General features: G+C 39.9%; 3 protein-coding genes across 6 annotated transcripts; 1 reads left to right on the forward strand and 2 right to left on the reverse strand.

Annotated features, from left to right (window-relative positions):
- Window positions 1-2: 2 nt before the first annotated feature.
- LOC129588470 (CDP-diacylglycerol--inositol 3-phosphatidyltransferase-like) lies at window positions 3-3,451 on the forward strand. 4 transcript variants are annotated; one of them, XM_055482684.1, is made up of 3 exons: window positions 3-375; window positions 1,632-2,162; window positions 2,774-3,451. In XM_055482684.1, the coding sequence occupies exons 2-3, from the start codon at window positions 1,675-1,677 to the stop codon at window positions 3,042-3,044; spliced, it is 759 nt and encodes a 252-aa protein (XP_055338659.1). In that variant the 5' UTR covers window positions 3-375; window positions 1,632-1,674; the 3' UTR covers window positions 3,045-3,451. The 4 variants fall into 4 exon arrangements, with proteins under 4 accessions (XP_055338659.1, XP_055338657.1, XP_055338660.1 ...); XM_055482682.1 differs by having other exon boundaries at window positions 14-487; XM_055482685.1 differs by lacking the exon at window positions 3-375 and adding an exon at window positions 900-1,417.
- Window positions 3,452-4,537: 1,086 nt separating this feature from the next.
- LOC129588366 (INO80 complex subunit C-like) lies at window positions 4,538-7,653 on the reverse strand. The gene is made up of 4 exons (XM_055482551.1): window positions 6,641-7,653; window positions 6,335-6,434; window positions 5,009-5,076; window positions 4,538-4,874 (listed from the first exon to the last, which is right to left on the reverse strand). The coding sequence occupies exons 1-4, from the start codon at window positions 7,019-7,021 to the stop codon at window positions 4,743-4,745; spliced, it is 681 nt and encodes a 226-aa protein (XP_055338526.1). The 5' UTR covers window positions 7,022-7,653; the 3' UTR covers window positions 4,538-4,742.
- Window positions 7,654-8,141: 488 nt separating this feature from the next.
- LOC129588349 (mpv17-like protein 2) lies at window positions 8,142-10,543 on the reverse strand. The gene is made up of 5 exons (XM_055482530.1): window positions 10,455-10,543; window positions 10,239-10,354; window positions 8,952-9,116; window positions 8,628-8,833; window positions 8,142-8,546 (listed from the first exon to the last, which is right to left on the reverse strand). The coding sequence occupies exons 1-5, from the start codon at window positions 10,505-10,507 to the stop codon at window positions 8,469-8,471; spliced, it is 618 nt and encodes a 205-aa protein (XP_055338505.1). The 5' UTR covers window positions 10,508-10,543; the 3' UTR covers window positions 8,142-8,468.
- Window positions 10,544-12,035: the final 1,492 nt, after the last annotated feature.

The raw sequence follows: 12,035 nt of genomic DNA on the forward strand, positions 1-12,035 counted from the left end.
TTGTGCTAGATTTTCGCCGACTGGCAGCGTTCACGCTTTCAACGTTGGCGCAGTATGGGAACGCCCGTCTCGCAGCGTGTTCATCGACTTTACTTCAGCATTCAACCAATCAGGATGCTCGGCGGGTTGGTAAATTTGCGCGCGCTTTCTGAGAGTAGACAGAAAGGGGCGGACCTAGAGCAAGGTTGGGCGTATTGAATATTGATCTCTTTTCAGTCTGTTGCCGTCATGTGACCTCTTTGTTACTGCGATTTTTCCCCTTGGGCATTTATTGTTTATAAATTTATCCATTTTTCCTTGTTTTTTGGGATTAAAATATTTTCCAACTTTATCGCAAAAATTCTTTGGAATGCCGAATTTTGGAGGAACATAATGGTATTTTTTATTTACTATTGCGGGAATTTTAACCATTCTATTTATTCTGTGATTTGATGGGCGATTTGGAATAAATTATTTCTATTCCGATGTTGGGGAAATTATAAAAATTGTGAGTGTAATTTTTATGCATCAACTTACGCTTGACATTTTTCAGCGTATTATGAGCAATATTTCAAAATTAGTCACTACTACCATTCAGAGTGTTTACTCACTTCAATGCCGTTTGCAACCATACAGGGATTTTGTGGGTGGCGTTTGGATCTGTTATTAATTTTTTGGTTTATTCGACCTTTGCCGGATACGGCATCCTGATATCGTATTTTTATTTTGTATATTTTTAATTTTTTTTCAACTTTTGACCTCCTAGCGGAACCTCTGGTGCGATTGGTATTATTGTATTTGTGTTTGTTCCGTCCGGAACGCTTAGAAAATAATAAAAAGTGGTAATTTAACTGCGGCACTGCGGCACGTAACTGTACATTGCGCATTAGTGGCATTACTATCTACAATCTACAGTTGGACACCGTTTTTCTGAATTTAAACAAAACATTATAATTTTAACTTTTAAGAGAGCAGTATCTTATCGGGAATATTTGGGGTAATCTATTTTAATAATTGATAATAGAAAGTGCTTTTTCGACGTTTCTTATTGTGTATTGGTGAAGGTACAGTAGTTATAACGGTCCATGAAATTTCAGGCTCTTCTGCTGGGTTACGTTGATGTATCATAACCGAATGGTTTATTCACAAACTTATTCATTGTTTTGGAAAAAGTTAAGTGTTACGGTTTACCGTACCATATTATTGAAAGAAGGTCAAGGAATCATAAAACCCAAATCGAAAATTCGAAACGATTGCAGAGATGCCGGGTGCATTGTCGCGCGGATGCACCGTGCGGCGTGCACAGCAGCCGTTTCCGGTTGCCGTCAGTCCAATGAATCCATTTCATTCATATTGGGAAATCGATTATTTCTGTGCTCATGGGCCACGCTAAACATCCGGGACGCGTCAGCTTGGTCGTGTGTTTATCAGGCATTTGGTATAAAATCTCTTGTCGTTGTTGTTTAAATGCTACAAGAAAAATATTAGGAATTTGCTACAGAAAGCTGAAAATCTGAGGAATCCGCGTGGTCTGTATTGCAGAGATTAGGGCCATTAGGCAGTGGTTAGTGGTCACACGTGAATCAGAAAAGTCATATCTGCGATATAATTTCTCCGAGCTTGAGTTTGATCGTGATTTTGTGCTGTTGTAGGTTTTTTCGTTGATTCCCCGGATCCGTTAATTCTCCTTCCATAATGGCCACTCCGACCTACGTCCGTGATCTCAAAGACATGCCCGGGAACGCGCACAATCCCTTTTTAATCCCGGGCGCCAAGGAGGCCCCGCGCGACATCTTCCTCTTCGTCCCGAATCTCATCGGGTATTTCCGCGTGATAGCCGCCCTCATCAGCTTCTACTACATGCCCTTCAGTCCGTACCTGGCCTTTTGGTGGTACATGGCCAGCGCCCTGGCCGACGCTCTCGACGGCTACGCGGCGCGCTACCTGAAGCAGACCAGTCGGGTGGGCGCTCTCCTGGACATGCTGACGGATCGCTGCGCCACCAACTGTCTGATTATGGTGCTGGGCCATTTCTATCCCAAGTGGATGGTGCTGTTCCAGAGTATTGTGGCGCTGGATATCACCAGTCACTGGATCCACATGTACAGCGCCATGCTGAAGGGGACCGTCTCGCACAAGATTATTGATCTCGCGGCGCACCCGCTCTTGAGGATCTATTACAGGTGAGCCGAGTTGGAAACTGGTTTATACTTAATACTTAGCAGAGGGCTAAGAAACTGTCATTTCAATGTGAAATCGATAGATGGCGCATGTAATTGGTGGAGAAGGGCACGCAGTTGAAAACCTGAATGCTGGTTAAACGTAGCGGGGAATCGTGGATTAAACGGAATTACGATCATAAATGATTTAATAATCGTATTTTGCAGCATTTGTGTCTCTTCTTCGTTTTCTGGCACATCGTCATCATTATTTTGTGTTATTAAAATTGTTTTCGAAATTTGTTATATATCGCTCGCATACCATTATTACAGGATTATTGGTTTTCAGTTGCAAGTGTAAATTGCTTTTAGCTTGTACAAGTTACGTAAAAATGAAAGAGATTTTATTACAAGGTGGGTAGATTCCAGATTTAAAGAAGCAGTTGGATATTAAATTGGACATCAAGTGTAATTTGTGATTTTCGGTTACATAATGGGTTAATGAGGAGGCGTTTTTAAGCAGACTTGGATTGTTAAAAGTATTTATCGTTGATTGCATTTGTGATGTTTCTAGACTTGCTTGCAAGTGACAGCTTTCGATTGGCTCTCCTAAATGTTTTGTCTGCCTGTTGTAGCTCTCGCACGGTGTTATTTTGGATGTGTGCTGGAAACGAAGTATTCTACGCCGCGTTGTACATGCTGCACTTCACCAGTGGCCCGGGAATATTCTTTGGATGGGGTCCGGGATTATTTACCACCCTAGCCATTTTGTGCACTCCGGTGGCAGTTGTCAAAGCCGGTATCAGTGTCATCCAGCTGATTGCAGCCATGCGCAACGTGGCCTCCTTCGATGTGGAGGAGCGCGCCGAAGTGGCGCGAACGGATCGGGAGAAGAGCAAACCGTGAATGTTCGTCATGCGGCGTTATATGGTCGTTTTATCTCATATTTACAAAGATATTGTTGCTCCATTGAAAGGATTCCTACATTTCAGAATGTTTATGACTGCCAAGAGGTTTTATTTTGTTTGACGGACGGCGTCGTTCCATTGTGGCGTGAAAAGTATTGTGCTATCAAGCCCGGTGGCAGATATTGCTAGTCTATCACACTGCTACATATCAAACTCCTACGAATCTTGACTAGTCTAATGGGTAATTTGTGATGTAATTTTATTATGTTGTTATTAAGCTTTATGATTCCGATTTATTACTAAAAGCTTCGCTGTTCAAACTGTACTTGGTCCATTTTGAAGTTTGAAAAGAGGAAGATAGGTACTGGCATTAGTCATCAGCTATTAAAGCTACCAAAGTTATCATGATATTTCGATGATTTCGTTTTGTTGTCGAAAGAACTGCCAGCGATGGCGAAAATTATGGTTTTTTAAAAAGAAATTCGCATAATCCGCTCCTAACGCTTACACAAATCACAAATGTACAGCATTTCAGTTCAAAGTATGTCACTATATCTATACGATATACCATCCAGCAAGCACATACGTACAAATTAGCAGTAAATCTGGATGCCCAGTTGAAACAAGGATTATTCTTTACTTCCCGTCTACTCGAACCTCCGCTTGCGATACAATAGGTGCACGGTGGTCAGACTGTTTTTCCCGAAAGACGACCGGTGTCATAATTATAAGGGGTGTTTCTGTCATCAGCGTTAAAATAGCACCAGCATCTTCTGAAGTGCTGGTCAAATTTCCTGCGGAAACGTCAGTGATATGAGACGCGTTGCCGTCATTGTCGAATACAGTAACAGGAGTACACGCATACGAAGCAAAGATCAGGAAACCATATGCGAGTGTAATGATAGTGCCAGCACGGTGGAAGGACGCTAAGAAGCCAGATTCAGGCATTGTTCGATAAATATCACCGACACCCGCAATACTGCTGTTATCATCTGCGGCTTCCACCGAAACCTTTTCGAAAAGGAATGCGTTCTTAAATTACTGAACTATGTACGTAGGTATGTGTTTCTTTGTCACATTGCACTGTGCTAACTTTCTATTCATCATTCGGAATTTTCTTAAGGCTAATGTTACTCAACAAAAGTCAGCCAAATGCCAAAGGCGAGATGTTAACTTGACGCCAGAATTATTAGCAATGAGAACCAGAAGATCCATGACGATTAACTGCTGCCAATCCGGTCAGCTTTAGGCTTCCTGAAAGGCAGATACCAGTTCAGGACTATAACAGCTACGAGTAATGATAGCTGTAATGCCCAAAATCCAAATATTAGCATGTTAAACTGCCGAATGTCTCGATTTCGATGATTGATTTTTTCAACAGATTATGGTTCGCTCACCGAATAGTCAGTAGTGAGCATTTACAGTAAGTAGTTGTATATTAATCATAATTAGGTAAGTTTGCAGCATTAACAACTACTCTACTGCACAAAACAAATCTTCAATATATTTATCCCCAAATTATACTGATTTCTGTACAAAACACTGAAAACAGAACTGGTTTGCGTCGATACAAAACAAAAATGCAAAACAAACAAACAGGAGTCTATCGATGGACGATGCGCATCTTATTTCTTAAATGAAACACAAACGAATTTTGGCAGTTTACAGAATTCAGTAGACAATTGGCGTTCGCCGGTCAGCCGATTATGTCTACAAATCCTCGTAGTCGTAAATAACTCTGCACCAGATCCCTGGTCAGTGAGCGGCATACTTCAAACTCCTCAGCGTCCGCGTAATGTAGTTTGGTTTCTGGATCGATGTATTTCGCCTGATAAAAACGCACCAAATCAAATGCCACGGTCAAAATCTCATACGCTACGAAACGCTACCAAACGATAATAATTTCCACCAAAATTGATTCCTAATAGTAATTGCAAGCAATACTGAGGGTGCGCAACTTACTTCCAAACCAGAAATGTCGGAGTATCGCTTCGCGGGCTTCAGCCGCGGAGGCGCTCGGATAGTCCAATCTACGACAAAACAACCACAATTGTGTAAACACTAAGCGCCACCAACTACCAAGTTTACAAAACAGACGAAAGATCGGCCTCGCTATCGGCAAACTCTGCTGTGTTCGGCCAGGTTTAAATTCCTATGCTGTGTATCAACGTATGTAAAACAGCAGGTTTATTGGTTACCTGTTTACCGCGATGAAACTACTAAGAATGCCCCAAAATTCAAAATATTTACATCCCCAATAGCCACATTTTTCGCAACAACTTCCGGTTCAATCAATCTTCTAAACAGATTATCATTAACCGTAATAGGCTTTTTGAAATTTCCTTACACAATACACACGACTACAACTAGCAACTACAATGGACGCCAAAATTGTCTTACACTTATGTAATCACAAAACTCGCGCAACCAAGCACTTTTCTGTACTCAAACAGCCAAATTTTTGACTGGCCATCGGCCTGCTGACATTTACACTTGCACCTTACGCATTTCCCAACGAAAACCATCGACCAATATCTCAAACGAATGAGGAGAAAATTTCAAGCATTTTGATACCAAACAAGGTGTTCTTTATAAGATCTAAAAGATAATCCAGGCATCTAAAGTTTCTCGTAGACATAGCATAGGATTTGCATCCGCGGTTTGGTTTCAGTTTTCACACAGAAATCTTGTGCTTTTTCTACGACAAACTAAAATGGCTCGATTTTCTCTTAGATCTCATAAAGGATGACATGTTTGGTATCGAAATTCTTGAAATCTTTTTGTCTTTCGTTTGAGATATCGCTTGATGATTTTCGTTGGGAAATGCGCCAGGAACAAGTGTTCGTATTCTTGCGCGTTTTCTGTTTGTTGGTCATTTGGTCCTGGCCATTTATTTTTATTGGTCATTCGGTCCCGGACCGAATGTAAGACAATTTTGACTTCCATTGTACTGATGAATTCCTCACAGCAACAAGTTGCCCAACAAGAATTAGGCAACTTAAATAAACCAACTTGAAAAAAATTTTCGAACTACAGCATGTTATCGAAAAATTAATGTTACTGATGTTCGCGCAATGGGTAAAAACGCAAAATGCGCCGCCAGTGCGCCGAAATCTATTAAACCTGCTGCAAAACTCAGAATTTATACCGAACTTACTGGTAGGAAAAAAAGTAACGATTTAACTGCTAGTTTTGCTAATGGTAATCTGCTGGTAAACTACCATTTCGTCAAACCTTACGCCCATCGTCTTCACGGGATCGTCTTCCGATAATGCATTTGCAACTTACAGGAGGGATGCGACGGCACATCTCCCCATTCCGCTTTCTCCTGGGCGATAATGTGCTTCAGCAGCCGATATGGAGATTTATCTTCATCGATGGCTCTGCGCTGTTACAAAAACCAAAACAACATCAACTCAAGTCTCAACCATAATTATGTACTACTATTATTATTAATTAATTACTTGGCAGATTAATAAACTGGTACACCTGCAGTACCAACATTCATTAACATCCGACTATCTTTTTCGTGTGCATAATCTGTGCTGGTGAAATCAAAAAATTCCAAGATCAGTTCCGAGGATCAGTCAGTACCTTGAGAATATAATCCGGATTTTTAAAGGGGAAGGGATGATGCATCATGATATTCATCGTTGGTTTGGGGATTTCTCGTTTCTTGCCACTACGCTCGCCGCCATCCCCGTCCGTGTACGACAGCTCCAGATCGTCCGTTTCGCCCTCCAACTGCGCACTGGAAGGATGCGAGGTCTTGGCCACTTTAGTCTGCTTGGCGGAGGACTTTTTGCTCTTGCGCTTGGACTTCCCCGTCCCTTTTTTCTTTTTCTTTTTAGCGGCGGGGGGTGTCACGACCACTGGGGCGGGTTCGGGTTCCTCTTCGAGATCTTCTTCTTCCTCTTCAGGGTTTTCGCCCTCTAACTCATTGGGATCCGAATCTCCAGATTCCACTTCGTCCATTGTTGACGGATAACAACGGACCAATTTAGGACTCCAGAATCAGAGTGGAAAAATGTTCTGGACCTCACAGCAACAGTGTTATACCCCAGCGAGATAAATAATTCAAATCAAAATAATTCAAATTCGGAAAAATGTGAAGACTCGGTGATACACCAAGTTGATAATACTGGAATTTGGTGAACTGTAGTTGAAAACAAGCAAACAGTAAACAGGCGGTTTGCAGCAAACTGCAAACTGCTGAGTCAGTATGTGCAATCCTCAATTCATGAAGCAGTAAATAAACTGTAAATTCAATGCTTTCTGTTTTCACGTCAAGCGTCGCCGCAGAAGCAGAATTAGAAACAACCTCCTAGAGATCAAACGCCGACGCAGAAGTAAAATAAGAAATACTCTCTTGGAGATCAATCGTCGACGCAGGAACAAGATTAAAAACAATCTTCTAGAGATCAAGCCTTGACGCAGAAGCAAAACTAAAAAAATTCTCGTAGAAATGTACTTTCGGAGAAACAAAAGATATAAAGTAGACTTTCGCATTTTGGAAAAAACGTTTGCAAATTACATTATGAAATAATTATTATTTACGTTTGCAAAAATTGACGTCGGAATACGACATGCAGTTAAAGCATCGACATCCAACGCGGGAACGCGGCCTCGGTCATGGGAACAGCACCAGCTTCGGCTAACTTAGACGAAATGTTCTGCGTGATTAGGCCGCCCATTTCTGTAATCGGCTGAGCTGTGTATTCAGTACAAATCTTTCACTTTTATAGAAAATCTGCGACAAATACTCGTGTACCTTGAGTTTTGAAATTAATAGTTAAACCATGGTCTGTGGTTAAACCACACCAACGAGATGTAATGCAGCGGTGCGGTTTTGGCAATTCAGCGCGCCAAAACGCCGGTATCCTTGGTGCTTGGTGGTTGTTACCGCTTTGAGGGAGACGTAAAGAAATAAGTATAGATAATAGATATAACGGCTCTGGTATTATTAATAAAGTGTTCTATAAGTTATTCTTGTATTATAAATTTTTTGTTATCGATACCTCGTAATATCGTAAAATTATGTGTTGTAATAATTTATTAGGCTAATTGAAGGTTTTACCAAAAATTATATCACACATGATTTTCCATATAATTTTATGTACAATACATGCATGCTGTTGATACAAAATTCGACCGATGTACGGCAAAACAAAATATTAACAATCAGCTATAAAGATTTGCGGTCTGGAATTCTTAATTGAGTGACATTCATGACATGCATCGGCAGACAAAAAACAACATCTCGATTCTCGAAGCATTATAATATTAGTAATTAGAGGCAAGCAAAACACCAGTCGTTTATGCGAGCATAAGTACATTTATTTTGTAATAGTAATACTGCTAAGCAAATAATCACAACAATCTGGATAAAATGAGCATCGAGCGGTTTCTGTTGGATGGTGTATTACAGCATAGGCAAGGCGTGTGTGGAAGCTGACCGCTGAATTGCTTTGATTTCCCGCGCTGCTTGTACCGGGAGGTCCTATTTTAGAGTTGAACATTAATTGCACAGTTCCACAATGTAATATTTATATGTGCGCATGCAGTTTCATTAATTACGTACCGAGTGCTTGAAGTAGGAAAGAATGGTGTTCCACAACACAAATACACAACTGATGAAGAGAATCCTGTGTTGAGGTTGGACAAAGTAGAAATTCAATGACTGCAGGGGCACCCACACCATACAGTCAGCGGCGAAGACATAGGCGAATTTCGACTTAAACTCGTGTGTGATTTCTTTCCATTTCTTTCGTTCCAGTGTCCCCATGCCTGTGAAATTGTGCAGGCATTTAGTTACATGAATAAGAAGAAAATGTATGACTGGATGCAAATTAAATAGTATGACTATGTACATGTATGTACTGTTTCAAAGTTCAAAATTACTTACTCCAGAAAAAGGCGAACTGGAATGCCGGGCCGGATCCCAGTTGATCCATGGCCACTTTCTTGGCGATCGTTATCCCATTGCGCAAAGGCCACATCCGGTCGAGGAAGCGGAACCAATGGTGGGATAGTGGACCCATAACGAACATGCCGGTTGCTGCCATTCGGCCTGTATGATACAATAAATAAATTACACCTTTTTTTGTACAACAAGTCAATCATGTGTTCAGAATGCAAATCATGTTGAAATTCAAGGCCAGAAAGCCGATGATAGCAAATTATCATAGGCACGTGGTTACTTTTACACAGTATACGTAACAACTGAATGTATCTCAAGCAAGTGTCTCGTGATCATTAATGCAGTATTGCTGTACGTATAAACTGTGTCATCACGTTAATTTTATGCGTTACAAAACAGGCATTCCGTGGAACGGTGTTCCGTTACTCCCATTTAATACTATCCGTGTATTCGCAGTTGCATATAACGTTAATTTAAGCATTCACGTCATATGACCTTATCTTGGAACGGCAGTTTTACTACTGAGTACAGACCTATATTTTTTGAACAGGCGTATATCACTAACATCACTAATACAATAAATACGATGATATCACTTTAGCTAAAGGTATGGCTCATTTGCTGCGGTGCTATAACTAAAGCCACGCTCAACAGGTAAAGCAGATATTTAGCCTACCGAAAGGTCACAGCAAGAATTTGCTGTATTATAATTAGTACGATTTGCAAAACTACTGTTAACTGTAAGTAAGTATAGTTCTTATTTCAGGTAATAAAAATATGCAATGTATAAAACCAAATTACTAGTAGTAGACTAGATCTCACCGTATTAGACATTCAGCTGGACTGGCCACGTTTACCACGAAGTAGTGAAACGGGCGTCTGCTAAACTGACCGGAAGAACTGAAAACACTTTGGAAAAAAAACTGCATCGTTAGTTAATTCACGCATTTGAAGGAGTGAACAACCCGTGCCAAAAAACCACGTCGCATATAAATTATTTATATCTTGTGTTTACTCTAATTACAACCATGTAAAACAAGAGTAAGTACATAAGTAAAATAGTGGCAGTATCTTTGGTTACTTCCAAGCTGCTTAGCTACTCTAGGCAATCGGAAAATATAAAATTAGTAATAAATTCCTTATTTATATTGAATTGATATTCCCAGTCAAGATCAAGGAGGACTATTTAACGTTTTAAATAATATAAAATTAAAAAAAATGTAAATACGCATTTAGAAACGGAAAATTTGGTAAAGAGTAATTACTCCATACCTGTTCGTGCCCAATCGAACGGCTTTTTGTTCTTTTGGACATGGATTTCGATGTTTTGCTGTAGCGCATCACCTAACCCAAAGAGAGTACCGCTGACGGTAATATTAGTAAGGAATCTGGAACAAACAGAATAATTATGTAATTGGTTATCCGATGGATTATGAGTAATTATCCAGTCATCGCAAAAGTAAAGTAGTGAAATGTGAAAGTACGTACAAATGGCGTTCAAACAATCGCTTGGCTGCATCGCGCACTTGAATAAGAAACATTTTCGTAAGGACGACATTGCCCTGGTGGACGAACCGATTTGAAAAAGACGATACTGCAAGTTCGCCCTTTTATATTATTGTCTTGCTCAGTGTTGAGCGGAATAGGGGATACTTCATGATTAACGCATGATTGTTTATCCGTTCCCCATTGTGCATATCTATACCTTATCGCTTATCGGAGATTGTTCCGTGCAGAAATATGCGACCTGGATTGTTGCATTGTCCGACCGGTGGTAATCGGAAATCATCCTGGGTGCAGACCCATTATAGAACAACGGATTATGGATGCTTATCATCTGTGTTTAAGATTGAATTTGACATTGTCGTCGAAGGGTAAACAAGGTAATTAAATCGTGTGACCTCCCAAGTACTGTGTATTTATTTCGCTACCGTATGGTTTAAACAAGGACAGGTACTAATTTTATCTGTATGTTTCCAGTATTACGTTGCGTTATGTATTCGAGGTTTGGAAATGAATTATGGGCAAAACGTAATCGAAACTACCACAATAAAAATTATTATGCATCAAGCGTGCGTGTATAGTCAGTCACTTGACGAATCTGTCAGCACATACGGTGATTATAGTGTACAATGATTATGAGTTCGTACCGTGATCGGTGTTCATAGAGCTGTTGCGTATATACTTTGTATATATAGATATATAGATATTATGTACGAGTAGTATACAATACCAGTCACTCCGGTCGGTCGCAATTATTGTAATTATTAATGGTGCAAGGTAACGAAGTTTTATACAAGAATTTCTAGGATTTGATTGACTGAGTTATTGTTAGCATCGAAGGAGATTTTGACCACCTCCACTACGCGGATATCAAGAAAAAAAATAAAATGCTCAGTTTTAAGCAGGACAGTTGAATAAATCCTTACATTTTTTCACCCGATAATTGTGATTGCACCGAGGCTTGCATTAGTAAAAGTATTCGTACATTTCCATTTAACTACATTTCCAGAAGACTGCTCTAAACCATCTTTGAACATGCTTCCTGTGAATGTTTTCTTCAAAATAATTTTTTATAGCTAGGCTGTATGCAGTGCTTTGTAAATTATTCTGTATTTTGTTTACACACGTGCATCTATTATGACTTAACGAGTACTCGTATTACAAGTAAAATTGGATATTAGGTAATAATTGCCACCATCGGTGGTATGTACTGTGTTGATTAAAATTTTTGCAACTACATGTAAGTGGGAGTTTCTGCTGAATTCTGCATGCACGTGACCTTTTGCCATTTATTGTATATCAAAACTAAATCCGACTACTGTGAACTCTATCTTTTCTGGAGCCGCTCAACGATATTTATTAATTTTCTGTTTGATACATCTGTATATATCTATACGTACTTCTTATTTTTCGGTTCTCCGATCCTTTCGTTTAAAAATGCATAGTGCACTTGTATTTTTAGTCGCGTAGGTGATTAAATTACTTTCCCGTTAATTCGAAGGTTTCTATACTTTGTAAACAGAACGATATTGAGGCGTGACTGTTATTGTAACTTCATAATAATGA

This window comes from Paramacrobiotus metropolitanus, unplaced genomic scaffold (genome assembly GCF_019649055.1).
Source record: "Paramacrobiotus metropolitanus isolate TYO unplaced genomic scaffold, Prichtersi_v1.0 Parri_scaffold0000029, whole genome shotgun sequence".
Taxonomy (NCBI): domain Eukaryota; kingdom Metazoa; phylum Tardigrada; class Eutardigrada; order Parachela; family Macrobiotidae; genus Paramacrobiotus; species Paramacrobiotus metropolitanus.

Coding starts and splice junctions, on each gene's coding strand:
- LOC129588470 (XM_055482684.1), top strand. CDS start 1,675: ATGGCCACTCCGACCTACGTCCGTGATCTCAAAGACATGCCCGGGAAC. Junction 2,163..2,773: donor CTCTTGAGGATCTATTACAG/GTGAGCCGAGTT, acceptor TGCCTGTTGTAG/CTCTCGCACGGTGTTATTTT.
- LOC129588349 (XM_055482530.1), bottom strand. CDS start 10,507: ATGTTTCTTATTCAAGTGCGCGATGCAGCCAAGCGATTGTTTGAACGC. Junction 10,355..10,454: donor CGATTGTTTGAACGCCATTT/GTACGTACTTTC, acceptor TGTTTGTTCCAG/ATTCCTTACTAATATTACCG. Junction 9,117..10,238: donor GTTCGATTGGGCACGAACAG/GTATGGAGTAAT, acceptor TGTATCATACAG/GCCGAATGGCAGCAACCGGC.
- LOC129588366 (XM_055482551.1), bottom strand. CDS start 7,021: ATGGACGAAGTGGAATCTGGAGATTCGGATCCCAATGAGTTAGAGGGC. Junction 5,077..6,334: donor TGTGCCGTCGCATCCCTCCT/GTAAGTTGCAAA, acceptor GTTTTGTCGTAG/ATTGGACTATCCGAGCGCCT. Junction 4,875..5,008: donor CCGACATTTCTGGTTTGGAA/GTAAGTTGCGCA, acceptor CGTTTTTATCAG/GCGAAATACATCGATCCAGA.